Genomic DNA, 23874 nt, shown 5'->3' with positions numbered 1-23874 from the left:
ATATTGGGCTCAAAGAATAAAGCAAACAAAATAGGGGACAGGCCTGGCATGTGCCTCTGCTATGAAATATGGCGCCAGCACACTAATTGTTTATAATAACTTTGCGCCAAAATATATTCAGAAAGCTGGGAAATAGACTTAGTGAGCAATTATGGAAATTTGATTTTTTTCAAAATCGTAAATAAAGAACCCCGGCCAACGAGGTCAAAGACCTTCTCCACATCTAACAAAACTAGAGCCGTGGGAATGTTATCTGCAGTCACCAAATCAATAAACTCCGATAAGTAGTTGTGTGTTAGTACTCAGACTTTGCCCCCAAATTATGCCATTCTGTTTGGATAAATTTAAACTGTTAATAATGGCATTAATATGGTTGGTTAAAATTCTTTTAAAGATTTTATAATCCATATTAAGGAGTGTTATTGGTTGATAAGAAGATGGTTCGGTGTTATCTTTCTCTTGCTTCAAAAAGTTAATTAGAACTTCCTTTTTAAAAGAGGGCAGGATCGATCCACCCTATAAAATGGAGTGAACCCGTGTTTTTAAGGCGGCTACAAGTAAAGCATAAAAGCATTTATAAAAAAACATCTTCCCCTGACAATTGCTTTATTTCATTTCTGACTTCATCTCCACTGATGGGACTTGACAGATGGTTCACAACTTCAGCTTCTACCACTGATAATTGCAACTCACACAGAAATTGCTCTACTAATGCAGACCCCAGGGTGTAAACCCCACCCCCCGGTAAAGCGAGGAATAATAATCCACAAAAATATTCCTAATTTCCAGGCTTTCTTTTGTAATAGTGCTAGTATTAGGGTCTCTTATCCCGGCAATCACATTTCATTTACAGATTTCTTTAGCAGTCCAGCCAAAAAGTGCCCCATCTTCTCCCCTCTTCGTATCCTTGATTGTTAAAAGTGCAGCTGTCGAGGAGCTGCATCGGTAAGAAAAATTATTTTAAAGCTTCCATATTGCCCAACCAAATGCAATGTGCCTAATCTGATTGATCTTCCAGAACCTTATTATACACTTTATCAACACTTGATTAGAAACTATGCTGCTCATCCCTGTCCTTTTGTCGGATAAGCAGAAAGAGAAATCAAAAAGCCCTGAATTGTAGCTTTAAAAGCCTCCCATGCTACAGCCACATCCATGGTATTCACATTTTAATAAATTCAATGATCACTCTCAATTGATAGTGTCTGAATGTTAGTATCTTGGCTCAGCAAGAGTTTGTCCATAATCCTTCTCCTCTCTATTTTAGGACCGTGCAACAGGAATTTTAAAATAATCACATAATGGTTTGAAAAAACATGATTGGAAACATTTTGGGATAATGAGAGGAGATAAATCAGATCTAGCTCTCGAAGATGACCAGTATCACTTTTAAAAAAAGTATACACTCTACCAGTATGGTTCAGTCTTTGACAAACATCTTTCACTTCTAGCCAGATACAACAAGCATTTGCAATGCAATAGGTCTCGCCCTTGTGAGAGTTTGAGCTATTGGCGTTGTAAATGACAATACCTTTTATTTATGTTTTAAAAACCAAAACATAAATAAAAGGTATTGTTATTTAGAATGTCAATAGGTTAAAGTTGCGTAAATGCGAGACCAATTGCAGTGCAAATGCTTGTTATTGTTCCAGCATTTTCTGACCACCAAACCTTATTTTTGAGGTGCTGCAGCACCCCTACTTCCTTTGCCCATACCTAGTGTATGTAGCTTAAGCCTGCTCTGCAGGTGCCCCCTTCTTCACAGTAATACGCAGCAGGCACCTCTCTTTGCGGTCACGTTAGAGTGTTACAAAGGTCCTCCGCTCTCTCTTCCTTGAGGCTACTTCACGCTGTCTCCCGCTCCGATACATACTGACTTTGCTTTCCTGCCTCAGTGCCGTGACGGTCACTGTCTCAAAACCGTTTAGCTCGGCGGCACGCTCTACTCGGTATGTTCTTCAGCACTCACAGGCACGCGCACTGCTCTCGTCTCGTTGGTGCAGCACTCACATTCCATTCCATGAGCCTCCCTTTCCTGGCCCTTGGCTGTCTCGTCAGCTCCTCTCTGTGACTGGGACGCGTTAATCGCATGCCGCACAGATACTGCTCGAAATGTTCCAACCATTGAAAAGTAAAGAGTGGTAGATTGAAGAGTCAATAGCGTGGGCCTAATATGTGCAATATAGAAAGGTGGTCAATATACCAAACTGCAAAATTCAAAGCAAAATAATGAGGAATAACTGATTAGCTTGAACCTCCACCCTATTTTCTTCTTCCCGCCACCTCTCCTGCCCCTCCCCCCAAACCATGGCCTGCGCCCCGTGCCTGTACTGCGAACTTCTCTTATGCAAGCTCAGCATTTTATTTTATAGATCCTAACGTGCCACTTTCCCCACAGCTACATCACTAGCGATTGCTACTGAAACAACCTAAGTAAACGTCATTGTTCGCGGCCAAAACACTTTTCACATTTTGGACCGAGACCAGTTCCAGGCTAAAAATCTGAGTGCACTTATGAGGCACAATCGCCGAGGAGAGATTTGCCATTTATATCAGCAGGCATTTCCTGGCAGGCGGGGTGTCAGTGGGGTGGAGTCTGGGTCACTGGAGGCCAGTTTTTAAAGGTCGATGACCGGTGCCTTTGTCCACAGCTCCCCGGGGTATATGGCAGCCGGCAAAAAGAGAAAGCGTGGAAAAGACACACGAAGAGAGAAAAAGAGACAGGAACAGAGAGAAAGACAGGAATAGAGAGAGAAAGGCAGGAACCGAGAGAGAAAAAGACAGGAATAGAGAGAGAAAAATGCAGGAACAGAGAGAGAGAATGTCAGGAACAGAGAGAGAAAGGCAGCAATAGAGAGAGAAAGGCAGGAACAGAGAGTGAAATACAGGAATAGAGAGAGAAAGACAGGAATAGAGAGAGAAAGGCAGGAACCGAGAGAGAAAAAGACAGGAATAGAGAGAGAAAAATGCAGGAACAGAGAGAGAGAAAGTCAGGAACAGAGAGAGAAAGGCAGCAATAGAGAGAGAAAGGCAGGAACAGAGAGTGAAATACAGGAATAGAGAGAGAAAGACAGGAATAGATAGAGAAAAATGCAGGAGCAGAGAGAGAAAGGCAGGACCAGAGAGAGAAAGGCAGGAACAGAGAGAAAAAGGCAGGACAGGAACAGAGAGAGAAAGACCGGATCAGAGAGAGAAAGGCAGGACAGGAACAGAGATGATCGGTGCCTCTGACCACAGCTCCGGGGTATATGGCAGCCAGCATAAAGAGAAAGCGTCGAAAAGACACAGGAACAGAAAAAAAGAGACAGGAATAGAGAGAAAGACAGGAATAGAGAAAGACAGGAACAGAGAGAGGGAGAAAGACAGGAATAGAGAGAGAAAAATGCAGGAACAGAGAGAGAGAAAGTCAGGAACAGAGAGAGAAAGGCAGCAATAGAGAGAGAAAGGCAGGAACAGAGAGTGAAATACAGGAATAGAGAGAGAAAGACAGGAATAGATAGAGAAAAATGCAGGAGCAGAGAGAGAAAGGCAGGACCAGAGAGAGAAAGGCAGGAACAGAGAGAAAAAGGCAGGACAGGAACAGAGAGAGAAAGACCGGATCAGAGAGAGAAAGGCAGGACAGGAACAGAGATGATCGGTGCCTCTGACCACAGCTCCGGGGTATATGGCAGCCAGCATAAAGAGAAAGCGTCGAAAAGACACAGGAACAGAAAAAAAGAGACAGGAATAGAGAGAAAGACAGGAATAGAGAAAGACAGGAACAGAGAGAGGGAGAAAGACAGGAATAGAGAGAAAAATACAGGGATAGAGAGAGAGAAAGACGGGAATAGAAAGAGAAAGACAGGAATAGAGAGAGAAAAATGCAGGAACAGAGAGAGAAAGACAGGAACAAAGAGAGAAAGGCAGGAACAGAGAGAAATACAGGAATAGAGAGAGAAAGACAGGAATAGATAGAGAAAAATGCAGGAACAGAGAGAGAAAGGCAGGACAGGAACAGAGAGAGAAAGACAGGAACAGAGAGAGAAAGTCAAATGGGAGTTTGTGCTTGCATTGGGAACATCGCATTCAAAGTCATAGGGAATCCTATCCCAGTCTATGCCTGGCGCCCCCAGCTGAGAGCACTTCACCGTCCAGAGTGGAACATTGCACACTATCCATAATATCACCCTAGTGGTATATGGGAATATTCATACAGTTAAAGATCAAACCTTGTCAGGGCCAAACCAATCTCCCATCCTTCCGAGGTTGGTAAATTGGAGAAAGGTAAAACCTTTATTTACTAGAGCCTAGACACGTAGAAGTGCACTGTGAAATTCTACATAAAAACAAATTGTTATTTCCAATAATACAGAAAAGGCTGTACTGTCACGCTATAATGCTATATTCCATGGAAGAAAGCCTGCCTTTACTTGACCTTTTATATGCCTGGAACGCTGCACCTGGAGAAACCTAATGGCATGTCACAGCCAGGGCTCGAGTCGGGGTACCACGCGGGTGGACGGCGTCCCCCCATTTATTTTACCGGGTTTTTACCGGGTGGACGCCGTCCACCCTGCCCAAACGATGGAGCCGGTACCCGAGCCTGCGCGCGCGCTCAGCACTCACCAAACCTAACCTTCTATTGTCGAGAGAGGGCGAACAGAGCTCTTTAAGTTGTTTCACGTTGATGGAGCCGTTCAGTATGACAGACGGGCGCTCGTGGCCGTATATTAGAAAAGGTCAGTATGTGTTTATGCATTTCAGACGGAGACCGGCAAATTTACTGTGGGCAATAAATACGCACCAAACAAGCGCATCTTTAATTTCCCCGCTCCTTTGAGTGTCAATACGGTTACTAATTCCAACGTAAACATTCTCCTTTTCCCTTTGAACCTGCCCCCATCGCCTTCTAACCTTTGTTAATTAGTGGGGACTCCATCTCGTGACGTCACTTCCGGCTGTGAGGTCACTTCCGGTGACACCACCTAACTTGGAGCGTCCCCCCACTTCTTTTTTTAGGACTTGTGCCCTGGTCACAGCAAAGACGTAAACACTGTGAAATAGGCAGGTTACAAGCAACGTCTTTACAGACTCTGTCTATCTATACCCTTCCTCCCTAAAGCGCACAAAAGCAGCAATGTGGGATGAGGAACACACCGCCTCGATATTGTCGTGAGTGTGCTGAGAATGTTGATTTGCGCATTTTCTCCCAGCCTCTGGAAATGTTCTGTCATCCCAGTACATCCTTACGAAGAGAACACTGAGCTTGTGTTTTCCAGTCTGTTGCAGCCTGGGTGCCTCACATTGCCCCCCACTCCACCCCGTGCCCACCTCCCCATGCTAACATGCCCTGCCCCGGAATCTATGGGCAATGGCTCGCCCATGCATGGCACGGAGCACTTCCTGTGGGGGAGGGTTCGGAGTGGTGGGGGTACTCAGTGGCTCTCAGGTGGGGGTACGAAGGGGCTGTTGAGAAATCACAGATGTTCTGAGACTACAAATTACTACAAATGGAGATTGGCTGTTGAACGCCGAAGCCACGGTAATTACACAACTGTTTCAAAATGTGTTTAAGTGGTCTAAAACTGCCAGGCAACCTCCCAACCTCCCCCCGGCCCCCACCCTCACATTCATTACTGTCTAAATGAAAGGACGTGTATGCAGTGATTATGAGGTTGCATACGAATCCCCCGAGCCATAAAGCAGAATTTCCTAATTGTCAGCTGGACTGCGCCGTGCTTGTTTAAAATAATTAGAGTGCAACAGGCTTCAGCAAGGCAATTTTTCCACCTCAAATTCAGGCTTTTTCAGATACCATCAGCTTCCAGTTCGTTTTGACACCGTGACTTCAGTAGCTGAAAGAGGGGAGTAGGGGGCGGGGAGAGGTTGGAAGCTGGGGGGAGGGGAAGGAAAAAGGGAATTCATCTCAAGCAAAAATACATAATGCAGCTCCCAAGCCCAGGGACGGTCTTACTGACTGTACGAAATGGATTGGGAACCAAACGCATCCAAACTCAGAGAAAAACAAGCATTGATCTCTTGTCTTTATGGGGCCATGTGTTTCTAATTAGAAACACATGGCCCCATAAAGATAAGAAAGTGCTTTGCGACAGCAGCAAAGCAGGTGAGCCAGTCCGGCTCGGAGGCCCAAGGGCATCAACCAAAAACCCTCATGTCCAATGGCAGGCCACCGTTTAGCATAAACGGGGACGCCAGCCAATGGAAATGAGGGGCGGGGCTACAAGCCCTCTACTGAAACTCCTCATTCACATTATATCTCGCCGGGACGAGCAGCACTTTGCGCTGCAACACAACGCGAGACCTAAAATTGGCAAAAAATCAGCTTCGTCCGCTTCTTGTGTTGATTGTGGTTAGGGTCCGAGGAATCAATACCAGGAGAGGGAAAACATTAAAATCCCCACTCACGATTGGAATCCCAGGTAACTTGCATAGATCCCACTGTAGAATGGGGCAATAATAAGAGGCAATGTTCTATGTTATATTGTGGATCAGCACAGGTGCTAGGACTCAAAAAGCATCTTCGTCAGCCAAAGGAGGCAGACATCTGACATTTACCCTTTTACTAATAATCACTGCAGTGCCTCCATGCAGAGGTCTAGCCGACAAATTTGAATGATCTTTAACCCAGGAAGAGTACCATTAATTTCTCTCCTTCCCTCTAATAAAATGGGTTTCCTGTATAAGAAGGATTGTGGGATTATATTGTTGCAAACTTTAAAAGATAGCATCCATCTTTCGTCTATTATTCAAACCATTAGTGTTATACGTAACTATAACTAATTCCATTTTGTTTAGAAAATCTTAATCCCTGGACACATTTTGGATATAAGCAGTCAGCACTACAAAACATTAACCAAGCAATCCTCGGATCTCGTAGTACAATTTCATTCAGCAGTGCCCCAGTGCCACCGTTTTCCCTTCCCTTTATCAAACTCTCCCATTTCCTATCCTGTGTTCTTGGCCCCCGGAAGCTAAGAGCTGTCAGCCCTTCTATTTAGTCCTCCTGCACCAGCGACAGCCCAGAGGTATTATTTCTCGCCTCTCAGGCTACCCATCTGTGACAAAAAGAAATTCTGCTTTTGAACGTTCATTAAAAATGTGAAACCGGCCCCTTCACAAAACTTTTAGTTCAGTAGGTTGCAATAGCTGGACCTGAGCTCTCTTTGCCTTAAAAGATTCTGACAGATGTTTCAGTTCCCAGTGACGTAGGGAGGTCTCATACGCAAGGTCTGGAAAGATTTTAAAAGAGAAGTCAGCTCCACTTTAATAGATTTCAGTTGAACTGCTTTTCTGAGGACTTCCTCCCGGATTCTTAAGTCCTGGAATTAGAGCAAAATGATTTATGTTTTTGCGCCTGTCTTAGGTGAGGACTCTCAAAATGAAAAGGTCTGTGTGCCGACCAGACAGGACGTATTTGAATAGTTTCCTCAATCAAATCCTTATTTTTGTGCAGAGTTCTCAGGAATCCCCACTAGCCTTACGTTTGCCCATCGTAGTCTGTTCCCCAGATCCTTGAGCTTATATTTAACATGATGCATATCTTTCAGATGCTGATGTTTCGTTTCTGAGTGAGACCGTAGCACATCTTGCGAATCTAAAATCCTCTGTTCACCTTCAGCATCTTGAGTTTAAACCCTGTGGTACCTTATCAATTAAATCTAACTTGTTCTCAGTTTTGCATTCATCCCCTTGTGAGCCGACTTCATCTCTTGAATTTCTACCTGAAGTTGTTTGAGTAAAAGCGTATAGCTCAGCATTACACTCCCTGTAATGCTGGGATGCTGGGATCCAGGTTTGGTCACTTTGTTCGTAAGTATGACTGATCTAGCTTCAGATCCAGATATTCACAAGCCCGCTATAACCCACAATGTTGTCCTCCTCCGAAGGGGGATCAAAATGTCGGCTTTCCTCTAGTCTACCTCGAGATGATTGAATTCCCCAAGATGGGTCTTTTTTCCAAAGATTGGATGTTGTGGCAGGCAGGTTGAGCTGCTAGTAATATGACTTGCTGGTGCTGAGAGAAGTGATTTAACAGGGTTTACATGAGCTAACTTTTTGTCCCCCAATGAGTTGCAGCTGACAACATCTTCACACTGACTCTGGAGCCGGCCCAATCTTTAAGGGATCAGCCGAGCCCGATGACCCAGTTTTATGCCTGTGCACAGGTTTCCTAAATAACGCTTCAGCCTCTCCATCAGAGGGGACCTCTATCTTCCATCGAGAGAGATTGGATCTGCAGTGAGTTGGGCATTTGTGATACAGTACAATGTTCCACGCCCTGAGCCTTCTTGGCAGTCAAAGACAAATTAAACAGCCCGCTCCCCTGCAGCAGTTTTTCCTTTCGGCTGATAACTTCTCTTCCCTTTTAATAGGCACCTTCTCGGTCCCTCTCGAATGGGGTTATCATGCATTTCCAAGTGGACTTTAGCGCCTCGCAGTCCTTTAACTTTTCTCACTGGGTAAGGCTCCATTAGATCATGTACTAAGAGGGCCTTAAAGTCTGCACCCCAATAACATAAATTTGGCAGCAAACGATACTGTGTTGTGCGGTAGTAAGATCTTAGGAGGTTCCTGACATTATTGCCCGGGTCTGAGCACCCAGAGTATCTATTAGCCTCCAGTGAGAACCCTCCTGCCAGCTGCCGCTTCCTGCTGCTACACGTCCCTCCCTGCCAGCTGCCGCTTCCTGCTGCTACACGTCCCTCCCTGCCAGCTGCCGCTTCCTGCTGCTACACGTCCCTCCCTGCCAGCTGCCGCTTCCTGCTGCTACACGTCCCTCCCTGCCTGCTGCCGCTTCCTGCTGCTACACGTCCCTCCCTGCCAGCTGCCGCTTCCTGCTGCTACACGTCCCTCCCTGCCAGCTGCCGCTTCCTGCTGCTACATGTCTGTCCCTGCCTGCTGCCGCTTCCTGCTACTACACGTCCCTCCCTGCCAGCTGCCGCTTCCTGCTACTACACGTCCCTCCCTGCCTGCTGCCGCTTCCTGCTGCTACACGTCCCTCCCTGCCAGCTGCCGCTTCCTGCTGCTACACGTCCCTCCCTGCCTGCTGCCGCTTCCTGCTGCTACACGTCCCTCCCTGCCTGCTGCCGCTTACTGCTGCTTCACGTCCCTCCCTGCCAGCTGCTCCAATGGCCCCTTCTCAAAGTTAAGGTCTGACAAACAAAAGCAGACAAAGATGTCCCCGCGGGAGCACGACACAACTAATAAATAATAGGATCTTCAATATTCCCTTTCACCACGGGCAAAACTCATGTCCAGATCCACAACTAGGGGAACGCAAAGCTGGTGAAGCAAATGGTCCGTCCGTTTGTACGCTGCCGGGGATTCAAGAGCAACCCCGCGCTAAGTTCCCCTTCATCTCCCTTGGTCTACCCTACAGCTCCGTGTGGCGGGTCAAAAACCAAAACAGAACAGGGGCCAGCAGGTGCAGCGCATAAAGCGGAGACCCCCACACCGCAAACTGATGGCCAGAGCCTCGCTTTCTTTCCAGGTGTTACGCAACATGCTGTGCAGCAGGCACATTAACGCTATATGCTACTTCAGGAGTCAAAATTGTGACTAGGCAAAACACAGATCTCTCCAGAAAGTGCATTAACCACCAGAGTTATCTTACTATTATTATTAGGGATTCAAGAGCAACCCCGCGCTAAGCTCCCCTTCATCTCCCTTAGTGTACCCTACAGCTCCGTGTGGCGGGTCAAAAACCAAAACAGAGGCATAGCCGGAACAGGGGCCAGCAGGTGCGGCACATAAAGCGGAGACCCCCACACCGCAAACTGATGGCCAGAGCCTCGCTCTCCTTCCAGGTGTGACACAACATGCTGTGCAGCAGGCACATTAACGCCATATGCTACTTCAGGAGTCAAAATTGTGACTAGGCAAAACACAGATCTCTCCAGAAAGTGCATTAACCACCAGAGTTATCTTACCATTATTATTATCATCCCCTGAAATTTGCTGAGCACACAAGATCGCTGCAGCAGGTGCCTTAACCCCTAATATGTTTTAAAATGCAGCCCCTTTGTGTCCAATTAATTATGTAGGGCACATTTACTGTCACATTTCTCCTTGTTGCCTATTTCTTTGCTGCGTATTTGTTTAAAATAAATGTATAAGTTGACTCCCTCTTGCCCCGTGACTCCACCCCTTCCTCTGCCGCTCCTTGACCCCCAATGTATGGCTTCCCGGGGTATTTTTCTTCCCAGGGCCTGTCAGTTGGCGTGGGGTCGGCTGCACCCACTGCCTGCAGAGCCGTTTACGGGCAGTGACTCATGAAAGACGCACTTGTTCTAAACTCAAATCGTTTCCCAGAAATTATATTGCGAAATCGCCTGTTTTCAAGTGAGCGGCGGTGCTCTGCTGTCTGCGCCCCCATATCCCCCCCCCCCCCCCCCCGGCTCTCGAAGGAGGGTCCGAAAGCTTCTGAACAACATTTTAAAGTGTGTGTTTATGTTCGCGGTTAGCACGCGCATGCGCCGTGTAGAACATATTTATGTGAAGTACTGTTGGGGCGCACGCACAGAACACGAATACTACAATATAATAGCAGCAGAGATGTAGGAATCAAAAGTATAAGCAGGTGCAGGGACACCAGTCTTGCGAAGGGCCTATTAATTTCCGGTTATATTTTTCTTATACTCGGCCACTGAAATTATGCGCCAGGGTAGCACCCAATTATGTGGCACATTAGACTAGATTATGCAGCACTAAAACGCAAATTATGCAGCATAAGCGGCACATCTGATGATAGCATCACTTCATTATTGTGTCATTTTTGCAATGGCAATACTGTCTGGGCAAAGATTTCACCTCATTAGTTTCAGTTTAACAACCAAATACAGAAATAAGCACATGAAAGATGGCCAGTTTGCGAATGGCCTCCTACTGCGCACGAACTCTTGGGCACATTTTTAGTAACTTTTTTTTTTTTTTTAAACCGTTTATTACAGGTCTTAAAAGTATACAAGTATGGGCCCACAACCTTCCGGCCGGCCGCTAGCAATAGTAGGAACACACGACATATATACATGGAACACGTGGCATATTTTTAGTAACTTTTGATTTGTGTGAGCTAGAGACAATTTTTTTTGCTAAAATCTTCTGATTATACAGCAGACTATGTATTATGTGGAAAATGCGTCAAATCGAGAATTATGCGGAAAAAAGCAGCGGCTGCAAAATCACATAATTCCAGTGGCCTTTGCTTATGCTACCCAAACAACGGAGGGGGGGGGGGAGGGGGTTATTTTGCTATTTGCATGAGAGCACCACAGCTGCACTTGGAGGTGGCCTGAAGCTGGTGCTGCGCCATGGAGTGAAATAGATTGAAAAAACTCTGACTCCAATATACAGACTGCCGGAGTCTCAACTTTATCTCGTTGCAAAAATGTCATCTTGTATTTCATTCCTAACTCCACCCAGACTCACTCCCCACGTATTTTAGGTCTCGGTTCATTTACTATTTTGACACCAGCGAGCACACATGGCAGCCAGTGCTTTAGAGGGATGCTGTGTTGCAGACTGCAGGAACATAACATAACATGTGTATTTGTAAGGCGCACGATCACACAGAAGGGTATCTTGGCACTAAATAACAGATGTTTATTGTTACTCAATGGTACTTATTTTATCGACCTCAGAAGGATGAAAGGCTGAGTGGACACGCCGTAATTTGAACCTGTGACGATGAGGTCAAACAACGGCCCCTACAGTGTACGTATTAGTCCCCTAAGGCACCAGACACGGTTGCACTTTTTGTACAGCAATATTTATATAAGTTAGCTGTTTTGCATGTCTTTGTTTTGTGTCTGTGTTTCTGTAAAATATGTTTTTGCAGTCGGCCTTCACCTGCTGCCCTGTGCAGGGGGTCATGTGGAGGAGCTGGCCGAGTACCTCCATTTTGCCCTTCTTAAAGGAGCTGCACGGGACAGTATGAACAGGCCGTTCCTTCACTAAACCCTCTCAAGGTCACTGCATGCACTGTGCGTTCATAGTTCGGCTTTCTGCCGCTGAAGTCACCCCCGGGGGACCACATCCTCAGAGGGGGGGCTACTGTAGTAAGTAGCAATGGCATGTTCTATGTTATTGAAGTAATACAGTGCACACCTTTGTTTTCTTTTTTGTTGAACGTGCTCACAACTGAACTGCTGAGCGTGCGGCCGGACTGCGTGATCCGCCCCGATTCACGCTTGAACTCAACAGCTTGAAACATCGCAGCGTGCTTGCGTTCCTTGCACGGGACCCCAGCGTTTCTTTCACACAACACTTTTCTCCAAACCTCAAAGAATCAACCCATGTACTCCAAAGCGTTCTGCTATCTTCATTTATTTCCGATGGTGAATCACACGTGACGTAAGACATAATGCATTTCAACTGCTTCTCATGCCACAGGTGTGCTCATCCAAGCCTTTTTCTGGGCACGCCGGGAAACATAAAGCATCCTCAGAAGTGGCTCATATAGTACCCAATGCATCTCGAGCTCTAATTGGCGCTTCTTTAGGGGTTTCACTATAGATTAAAAAACATATATCAATAAATTGTAATTCCAGACCGTTGAAACATGCATTGTGCATTTTTTAAAACAACATTGGACATTTGAAATCCATGCCGTATATTGCAAGTGACCCTCAAGCAGCGTTTTCCCTCTAAAACCGTAACAAGTGCCTAGAGACCCCATAATCCAAATCCTTGGCACTACAGCTTCTTTACCTTCCAAGCAGTTGTTCAAACCCTCATCCCAAACTCCTCTCCTGTGACCCGATACCAAAACCCCAGTTCACAGGAGAGGAGTGTGGGTTGATACCGATGAGGGATTGAACAACTGCTTGGAAGGTAAAGAAGCTGTAGTGCCAAGGATTTGGATTATGGGGTCTCTAGGCACTTGTTACGGTTTTAGAGGGAAAACGCTGCTTGAGGGTCACTTGCAAAATACGGCATGGATTTCAAATGTCCAATGTTGTTTTAAAAAATTGCACAATGTATGTTTCAATGGCCTGGAATTACAATTCATTGATATATGTTGTTTTATCTATAGTGAAACCCCTGAAGAAGAGCCAATTGGAGCTCGAGATGCATTGGGTACTATATGAGCCACTTCTGAGGATGCTTTATGTTTCCCGGCGTGCCCAGAAAAAGGCTTGGATGAGCACACCTGTGGCATGAGAAGCAGTTGAAATACATTATGTCTTACGTGTGATTCACCATGAGAAAGAAATGAAGATATCAGAACGCTTTGGAGTACATGGGTTAATTCTTTGAGATTTGGAGAAAAGTGTTGTGTGAAAGAAACGCTGGGGTCCCGTGCAAGGAACGCAAATACGCTCCGATTTTTCAAGATGTTCTATGTTATGTCATGTTATGTTATGTTGTGTTATTTTATGTTATGTTATGATATGGTATGTTATGCACTCTACAAATAGTCATAACATATCTCCCCCGGGAGGGTATCAAGGTGCTAGATAAAGAAGGGACTGTGCTGGCCGAGTCTGAGGCCTAGTTAAAGGAGGAGATCATTCCAGCCCTCGGGTAGCGAGGTACGAGAAGGCGCGGCTGCCTGAACTGGCTCTGCAGATGTGCGGGATGTGAGCGAGCAGGAGGCCTACCCATGTTCTACATCGATCTCCCTTTGTGGCCAGTGTGTGTGATCTGCCACTAATGCATTCTCATGGCTTCCGAGACCCCTTGAAGTCCCTTTCTTGGAAGGATGCCCCTTGGCCGGTTTGCGTTTTTAAGGGAAGCCAGGTGCGGCCAAAGTCTTTTCAAATTTAGAAAGAATTTCCTTAGCCATTCTCGCTTGTACTGCTTCAACCTCAGGATATCGGGAAACCTTGTCACCGTGCGTAGGGCTTTCGTACTTCAGGGGTATCACTCAGTGCTCTGCTGACCTTCCCCCATGGCCCGGCGCTATTTACTTCTGTCATGGCTGGTGCTGACTTGTTTAGCTGCCTGTTTCTCTGGGAGACAATGCGACTGGAAATGGCTTCCTCTACCAAGCTGGCAAGATGGTTTATTGAGTCAACACTTGCCAACAGCCTCTTAGGTGGTCCGCAAGGCACACGTTCAAAACCTGTCAAGGCCCCCTCAGCCTTCCATTCTTCTGAGGTAGGTAATTTGGGAATCATTACATTGAGTGATATTGAGGGCTGCTATTTATGGTGTTTACAAACATAACAAGCATTGGCATAGCCAATAGGTCTCGCCTTTGGGACCTTATAAGTGTTTAGCCATGCAACAGTTGCATAACTAAATACTTATAAGGTCCCAAAAGCGACACCTATTGGCTATGCAAAGCGGCCGTGCGGCCGCGAAAGTGAATGTAATCGCGGTAAAGCGTGGCGTCCGCGCACATGCACTGTAGCTCTAGGCTGGCCTGGTAGCACTTTTTGGAGCCCTCTCATTAAGACCAGCGCATGGCTGGGTCAGGCGAGACCTAAAAAGTGCTCTATAAGTGACCAAAAAAAACCATGCAATTATTACACCATTGCATCCATGCCTGGGAACCTGATCTGTCTGAATATTATTTCAATTTTTCACAATTTCTTGGGCTAGTCCTATAGCTGAAGCCTTTCTGTAGACAAAAAATGTCTGTTTATATCCTTTTGTTGAATGGGTATTTCATTGAGATGTTTTTAGTGCCTGTAAGTCCTTTTTGGTCTCAACTGAAGAATGTTGGTTGCTTTATAAGATGTTCTTCCATCTGTTCTCTTTGTCAACAATGCTGATTCTGAGCTGTGTCCTGAATGACCACATCCAGTGCATGGAATCGATAATGGTCAATCTTGTGTCCCCTTTGGACTCTTCGCCTTCAGGAGAACCCGACTATAGTCACTCACCTGAGATAACTGTACTCCAACTCAAATGGCGCTCCTGCACCTGGAGGGCGAGGCGGAAACCCACTGAAACAGAAGTGTGGGTGGGTTGTGATCAGTGGTGAATTGGACTGGGTACCTATGTGTATTGCAGTTGAAGTGGCAATATAACCGAAGGAATAGCAGTCCCTCATTTTCAATTTGTGAATGTCTCTGCTATTTTGGTTGAATTGATTGGCTGGCATATGCAACTGATGCACATGGTCTCTTTTCAATCTCATACCGTACCGCAGTTCCATCTGCTGCGGCTGGCATCGAGCACAAATTTGGTCTTTCGGTGTCCGTCAAAATATGCTGTTGTGGTGTCCATCATGAATCAATTGTTTGGAAAGTTTCTTGATGCCTCTCAGTCCACTTCCATATGTCCTCTTCTCTTGCCGAAGCTATCAGAAGGGGTCAGCGAGTAAAACCAGGTTGGTGATGACTTTTCCATATCTCATCATACCCGGAAACTTCCTCTTGCCAGGAATGCTCTGGGATTATTAACAGTTGTCTTAGCGCAATATGAGCCCATTTTCGTAGAACCTTCAAGCGCTGCCTTCAGATGGTTATTATGCTGTGCTTCAGCCAAATGGTATCACAGTGTCATATTGGCCGATGATACCCTCCTGCTAGCTTGTAAAGTTCTCCCTGGTGGCAGTTTGAACAACTCCAGTGTTGAAAAAACAATGAGGTCAATCTTTTATATCTTCTCTGGCCCGCATGCTTGAAGAATTTAGTAATACATCTCAAGTCCTTGTAGGACTGTAGCTGATGACATCTTTGGAGGGTCAGCATGCTCCACTGACATGTTCGATGTTATCAGTTGTGAATATTATGTGTGGCTAAATTTGATTGCCTTGTTGGGAAACTTCATGTCTACACATATTCTCACCAAGCTTGTACATTTGGCTTCTTCGTGAAACCTACTGGAGATAAACATAATCTAGTGCCTTTGACTTTTGCATTGATGTCTCCTGCCTTTACTGTCCTCATTTCATTCTCTATTCTGGATGAATATTGTGTTTTAGCTTTATGTGCAAATCATTTCCATCTCAGCCACCCTGGTTTATCCAGGCCACAATCTTGTCTTCCAAGAGAGGTGACCCTTACTCAGTCGAGAACAATACAAAAGTTGGTTCCGGGTAAGATGCCATAGTAGCTGTATACTTGTCAGATGTTGCCAGTTTCATCATGGCTTTAAATGACATTTATGGCTCTCTTAAGAGTCAGCCTAGTTTGGCAAACCTCACCCCCGGATCACCGGGACCCTCATCTTGTCCTCAAGACCAGCCAATGAGCATGTGCCGTACACTTTATCGAGTCTCACAATAATCAGTCTATTGGCTACCCTTTCACCTGATTTCCTTGATACATCACAAAAAGTTCATACAGTTCATTTACCTGGAGACTGAAATGGGCAGTGAGGGCACCCCTTCTTCACCAAAATCATAAGTTCTCATGCTTGCCAATGACACACATAATGTAAGTACATCTTTTCCAGCAAAATGTAAAGGTAGGCAGTGCTTTGCCAGTATATCATTCTCCTTAGATGTCACAATATAATTTAACAACCAGGTCAATAGCTTCCACTTTGAAACCAGAAAATAATATGTCAAATCAGGGGACAAGTTAGAGAGTTGGATCAGCAGTTGCACCTCTGGGATCATTGGTGGAGCCTCGTCAGACGATATGATGGTTGAGATGGGCCACTTGCCATTTGTTATATGCTGGTCTAGTGGCACCGAGAAGCACAAAGCAGGAAGCGTAGCCAGCACACATAGATGTTCGTATGCTGGCGGTGCAGTTTGGAGCACCCCTCGGAGAACTCAAAGCTCCATTTATTCGACCCCATGTCTAGCGCAGCATTGCAGGTGTATGACAGTGAACATCTGTATGGGCCTGTCTTAAAATTGCTGGACATACTCCCTTTCATCGTGAAAATATGCAGACGAGCCCATAGGGGAATTAGGTGATCTGAAAAGAGACTAGTTCATCTGAGGGGCCATGCTGGTTATGGTTTCACATTCAATGGGACCCTGAGAATGTCCAGTTCACTGTGCTTTGTGGGAGTTGAACAGCCCAAGGTGCACATCAGTGGCACGTGCTGTGCAGCCTGATGTCATTAAATAGTAAAACTCAGGTCACTTTTCTAGGAGACGCGTTCCACCTGGGCCCAGAGGTGGTAGTGCTGGCCTCACACTGCCTGGGGTGGGATAGGAGGAAGGAGGCTGTAGTCACAGGTTGAGACAACCCAAGACTGCAGCAGTAGTCCCTGTTGTCACTACACAGGCTGAGTGAGTGTACACTTGGTCATGCGAGTGGGCTGCCTCTTAGGGGTTTATCTTTAGAGAAAGAGTGAGCGGCTGAAGCATGAGTGAGGCTGGAGCGGGAGGAACAGTGGATGCTTTCCATTGGGGGATGGTGAGTAAGACCCCCCCACCCCTCTCCCCCAGGGGCTGGGCAATAACAGGATCTGCCTCTAGGATCAGCAAATTTCCAGGAAGAACCTTGAGTTGGAAAGGAAAGCACTAGGCACTGTTTGAACCACTGTTGATCAGTTTGCTGGCAAGTTAACTTACCAGGGACTCTGATTGGCTACCCGTGCCCCGATCATCAGTGGTGGACATGGTGTGGGTGGAAGCAGAAGAGGTTGTAAATGGGTAACGTGATGAGCCACCAACTAGGGATAGTGGTCCTGCAGGTGGGCACAGTTGCATGAACTTGTCCCTTACCTGGTTCCTTGGTGTGTGCCAGCTCCGCATTCATAGTAGTAGACTAGCCTAGTGCCTAGAAGTCTCAGGCCATGTATCCAGGGTGCCCATGCAGAGTGCACTCCACTGCAGGGATGATGGAGGGTTCCTGCCTGTGTGCACACAGGTCCCTGCACTGATGCACACAAGTATTCCCTAGAACCTCCATAGAGTGACACATTATGCAGGGTGTGCAGCGCCCCTAAGAATAAGGGAATGTAAGTGCCCTCTTATTTGTGAAATGTCACTGGCGTGAGAGAAAATGTCTGACTCACGTGCATGTGACAGAATGAGGGTTTTGGTGTTTATTCACAGTAATGATGGTAAATGTCTCGTTTTTGGACGAAAGGATTACCTGGATGAGAATCCACTGGTGAAATTTCCTAATAACTTGGGGCCTGATTACGAGTCTGGCACAGCGGAGCCGGTGCAACACCTCCTCCGCTACGCCAAACCCGTACAAAACCGCCCAAGGACCACCGACCATATTACGAGTTGGAAATGCACAACTCGTAATGCGGTTGCGGTTCTTTGCTATCCTCATGGCGGTGCCTGGAAAACAGGCATCGCAATGGGAACAGCAAAAAAGTTCCAGTACAGCATGGACGTCCATGCAGTGCTGGAACTTTGTGGGAGTATAGACACGGCGGCACATATTGTGCCCCCATGAATGTATCCCAATGGCGGGAGGGCCATGGGGGCCCTGTAGCGCCCCTTTGTTCCTGAACTGCCAGCCTTTTCATGGCGGGGCTCTGCCATGAAAAGGCTGGTGGTCCAGGAACTTGTAATATGCTGAGCAGGACTGCGCCAGTACCCGCTCAGCATATTGCATTGTGGCGCTCCTGCATCACTACCGGTGCAGCTGACGGTCCACCGCTGCATCGGCTTTAGAAGTCTGAAAGTGGCGGACGGTGAACCGCCACTGCTGCGTCACAGCAAGTCTGGCGGTCGGAAGACCACCAGACTCATAATCAGGCTCTTAGGGGGTCTATTAGGATGGCAGGGGGACAAAGTCCGCCCGCCACCGTAACGGAATGCGGGACCGTCCGCCAGGGGTGCGGCGGTCCTGCACCTGCAATTAGGATGCCTCCGCCACCGTGGTGGTGGCATCCCCTATTCCCAGCATTGTGGTGAGCACCGCCCGCCACAATGCTTGGAATGCACGTTGTGCATTGGCATGCACAAGGTGACAGGCACCGCGCGGTGCCTGCCACCTTGTCCATGCCAATAGAGGGGGGTACCATAGGTACCCCCATGTGCACCCCCCCCCAACCTCTAGGGGCCTGCTAAGGGCCCCCAATAGCAAAGACCACATGCCTGTCCATGGCAGCAACGTTACCATGGACAGGCTGATCTGCGCCGTAATCTTAATATGGATGGCAGTGTTTTGCAGACACCGACACCATATTAAGCATGTTTTCCGCCCGGTGGACGAGTCGACTGGCGGAAAAGCGGCGGACGGTCTTTCCGTCCGTCTCGGACCCCCCCGGCATCCCAATATGGAAGGGGGTCTTTGAGGTGTGGATGTCGGGTGAATTGCCCCCGCCGGGCCAGCGGTGACCACCGCCGCCCGGCAGGGGCGATCCACCCATCATCCTAATGGGCCCCTTACTTTGGTGAACCAGTGGCTGCTGAATGCAAGGAGTGACTTTGTTTGCTAAAGACAACACAAAGGCCCTGATTTCCTAGACTCACTGGCACAAGGCAGTCTAAGTCTGGTTCACCCGCAGACTGCTGCCCGCCCCACATTCTGAAAGAGTCCCTTGCGATCCATTCTGGTCCGGCGCTTGCCCTACTGAACAATTCTATTTCTTCTGGTATCGTTCCTCTAGCTTTTAAAAAAGCCATAGTGGTCCCCCTCTTGAAAAAGTTGGGAGCGGATCCGGCCATCCTCGCCAATTACCGCCCTATATCTCTGTTACCTTTCTTGGCCAAAGTCTTGGAGAGTTATGTTGCTAAATGCCTCTCCAACGTTTTGGAGATGTACAAACATCTGGACTCCCATCAGGCAGGTTTTCGTCCTGCACATTCTACCGAAGCCGTGATCCTGTCAGCTATGGATAGCCTACGGGAATTCGCTGATAGAGGGTGTCCGCGAGCTTTGGTCCTGTTGGACCTGTCTGCGGCCTTTGACACGGTCGACCATGACATCCTGGTCGACCGTGTCAGGGGGGTCGGAGTCTCTGGTACAGCGGCTCAATGGATTTCCTCCTTTTTGAGGGACCGCCATCAAGCAGTGCGTCTTGGCCTATTCTCATCTGACTCTCACAATATTACTTGTGGGGTGCCTCAGGGCTCTGCCCTCTCCCCACACTTATTTAACATATATATGTCCCCCCTGAATAAATCATTGAAAGAAAGAAAGGTACTGGTTCTTAACTACGCAGATGATCTGCAGCTTCTCCTCAGGGTTGATGGGTCTAATGACTCCGTCTCGGAGTTCCAGAAGACTATGCTGCTCATCCAAACTTGGATGGATATGAATCATCTGAAGCTTAATCCGGGAAAAACGGAAGTGGTCTTTACGGGGGACAGCCTTAAGCACTGGGGCCCCCAGTATTGGCCTCTGGCACTCGGCCCACCTCCTATCCCCTCTAGTTCCGCCAAGACTCTCGGGGTACTTCTGGATAGTGATCTATCCTTAAAAGCTCAGGTTGGAGCAGTGGTGTCTAAGTGCTTTTACCAACTGCGAAAAATCAGAAAAATCCATCGCTTTCTTACTCATGAAGCTCTGGTCCAAGCCATGATTTCTACTGTGCTATCCCACCTAGACTATTCCAACTCGGTCTACCTGGGAATGCCTCAGTATTTGTTTAATCGCCTCCAGTTGGTCCAAAACCAGGCTGCCCGTCTGATTTACCACCAACCTAAATGGCAACCCGCATCTCCTCTATTGAGGAAACTACACTGGCTCCCGGTACAACGCCGCTGTTTCTTCAAAACTGGTTGCCTTATTTTCAAGGCTCTACACGGTACCAGTCCGGAATTTATCAACAACATTATACGTAGGTATTCCCCCACCCGCTACCTAAGATCTACCCACCTTTCATTTCTTTCTATTCCGAACTTCAAGAGGGCCCGTCTGGGAGGCCGCAGGTTTGCCATTCTCGCTCCCAAGTTGTGGAATTCTCTCCCTCTTGAGCTCCGTACATGTACTGATCTCTTCCCATTTAGGAAACTCTTGAAAACGTGGTTGTTTACTCAGAGTTAGTTTCCGCTGCCTTTGTCAAGATGTCTGCCAGTGCCATGAAGCCAACCTGGCGTACGTGTGCTTTATAAATCTCCATTAACATTAACATTAACAAGGCAGGGAAATCAGAGTACACATGACGCCCACGAGACAATGTCGACTTCCAGAACTGCCTATCTGTAGGAAGTCCACACCGTCACCCTTTAGTGGTACACACCAATATTATCCCCCACTAGCAGCGAGGAGCATAATGCTCAGGCCCTTGGTCAGAGGAGCAATAGAGGGGGCGTCGGGCCAGAAGGGATACAGGAGGGGCAGGGTAGATATGGAATGATGCTCTTAAGCACAACACGGGTTAAAGTACAGAGGAGAATACGAGAGGGACACTAAAATATCACATGGTGTAGACAGGGTAGAGGAGTAGAGGAAACACATGAGAGATATTTAAGTATGACATGGTGTAAACAGGGTAGAGGAGGGGAAAGAAATATATGAGAGACATTAAAATATCACATGGGCCAGACAGTGTAGAGGAGGAAAAGAAACACATGAGAGATATTTAAGTATGACATGGTTTAAACATTAGCAGAGGAGGGAAAAGACACATAAGAGAAACATTAAAATATCACACTGTATAGAAGGGGAAATAAATCTATGAGAGATATGTATCACATGGTATAAACAGGGTAGAGGAGGGGAAAGAAACATATGAGAGATATACTTAAGCACCACATGGTATAGACAGGGTAGAGAAGGAGAAAGAAACATATGAGAAACAATAATATATCACATGGTACAGAAAGGGTAGAGGAGGGGAAGGAAACATATGAGAGAGATACTTAAGCACCACATGGTATAAACAGGGTAGAGGAGGGGAAAGAAACATATGAGAAACAATAATATATCACATGGTACAGAAAGGGTAGAGGAGGGGAAGGAAACATATGAGAGAGATACTTAAGCACCACATGGTATAAACAGGGTAGAGGAGGGGAAAGAAACATATGAGAAACAATAATATATCACATGGTACAGAAAGGGTAGAGGAGGGGAAGGAAACATATGAGAGGTATTTGAGCTTCACATGGTATAAACAGGGTGGAGGAGGGGAAAGAAATATATGAGAGAGATATTTAAGTATCACATGGGACAGACAGGGTAGAGGAGTCGGAAGAAACATGAGACAGAGTGAGCACAATGTTTGAAAAAAAATATTGATCCTTGTCCACGCATTTAAAAATCCCCATTTTTGCTACATTAAATCTAAAACTATCAAATTCTAATCCTAACTGTAGGTTTATTTTTCTCCTAGCTTCTAAGTGTAACTCCTATGTCAGACAGACCCTTTAACCATATACCAAGTATTACCTTTAGGCTATAAACTATCCCGTGGCCACAATCCTAGATTAAGGGTTTTTCCTGACACAGTCCAAACCCCTACACAAGCCTTAATCTCTCTAACCTTACAATAATCACACTATCCCTATGTCTAAACTCCACCCTCTTCCTAACCCTAAATCTATCCCTAATCACATCCCTTCTCGTACAGTAACTCTAATTCATAGATTTTTTAAAACATATTTTATTTTGTATTTCTTTTTCATTTTTGTTTATCAACGTAGAGTTATAAATCTTCATTTATTTTACCTTTTTGTTTTTCTTTTTTGTCGCTTCTGAACTGCAATGCATTTAAATGCCTCAAGGGTATAAACACAGTAGAGTAGAGAGAGTGAATAGGGAAAGTGAAGATATAAGAGAGGCATTCATATAGATAAGTGTATTCACACAATTGAGGGTGAAAAGTGGAGACATGAAAGCAACATTTAAATATTTCAGGGGTATACATACAGTGGAGTAGGGAGTGTAGAGATAGAGACATTTGTATAGCTCAGTGTGTAAACACAATTGAGGATGGAGAGGCAAGATATGAGTGAGACATTTAAAAATATCAGCAGTATAAATACAGTAGAGTAGGGAGCGTAGGGATATGAGAGAGACATTTTTATAGCTCATTGTCTGCACACAATTGAGGGTGGAAAGTGGAGAGGCGAGGGAGACATTTTAATAACTGGGGTATAAATACAGTAGAGGAAGGAGTGTGCACATATAAGAGAGACATTTACATAGCTCAGTGCATAAACTCAATTGAGGATGGATGGGAAGACGAGTGAGACATTTAAATATCTCAGGGGTATGAACGCAGAAGATGCTGTAAGTATATTTAGGATGCATGTGTGGCACTAAAAGAAGGGGTCATGAGGCATGATGGCATTAGAAGTCCCAGGTGGATGATTCTTGCAAGAAATAGTGGTAAATGTGTGGAACTGCCTTCTAGCAGTAAGGTTTGGGCAAATCAGTAGCAGAATTCAGTGAGACCAGAAGAGGATCAGCTGAGTGGTGCTGGATGAGAAGAAAGAGATGGGGACCCAGTAAGTTGTAGAGATGGAAGTAATGGCGGTGTCCAGATGAAGACACTCCTTAACTGATTTCTTGTTTTTTACTAGAAGCAGAGGACTGGAAAACTCAGCACCCCTCTGGACGTCGCCGCCATCGGTCCAAGGTCTGGCACTTCCTCACGCACTGGAGACCTGACAAGAGAGAAGCGAGAGGCCAATAAAGGGAAGAAGCAGCCATCAAAAAGTGAGTACCTGAGAGGCACTAACCCACCCCGTGTTTTTCATGGGGACGTGAGGAGCCGAGGAAATGTACAACAATTGCAAATGCTGAGGGGAGCAAGAAGCTGCAGGAGAGTGGCTTTTAACCTTGTTTGGAATAAAGGTGAAAAATAGTGCTCTGGGGTGCCCTATCTTGGGGTCATAGGTTACAATCCAAGCTGGGCATACTCAGTTTTCATCCTTCTGGGTTGTCTGGCGGGATTGGATGGTTGGTATCCATGTTGAGTTGGGCTGGCAAACAAAATGGAAGACATTGTTCGGAGTGGTGGAGGAGGGCATGAGGTGTTGCTGCATGGAGTGTGTGCCCACAGTAGTATGAGCGGGTCTCAGGAATAAGTAAGTGGCACTAAGATTGGCAGTAGATGGAAATGGGTCACGAACAAAGATGTGCCTCTTCCACACCTGGAGGA

General features: G+C 46.5%; 1 protein-coding gene across 2 annotated transcripts in view; it reads left to right on the top strand.

Moving 5' to 3' along the window:
• Nucleotides 1-23874, top strand: part of TNFSF13 (TNF superfamily member 13) — a 166026-nt gene that overhangs the window by 28255 nt on the left and 113897 nt on the right. The window contains exon 2 of one of the 2 annotated variants that reach the window (XM_085637825.1): nucleotides 23294-23429. In XM_085637825.1, the coding sequence (XP_085493951.1) occupies nucleotides 23294-23429 (136 nt within the window). The remainder of the gene's footprint in view (nucleotides 1-23293; nucleotides 23430-23874) is intronic. The other variant, XM_085637826.1, reaches the window with a different exon arrangement.

The sequence above is a fragment of the Triturus cristatus genome, chromosome 12, assembly GCF_964204655.1.
Source record: "Triturus cristatus chromosome 12, aTriCri1.1, whole genome shotgun sequence".
NCBI lineage: Eukaryota > Metazoa > Chordata > Amphibia > Caudata > Salamandridae > Triturus > Triturus cristatus.
Note: the sequence above shows the minus strand (reverse complement) of the source record. Positions and strands in the feature narration are given on the sequence as shown.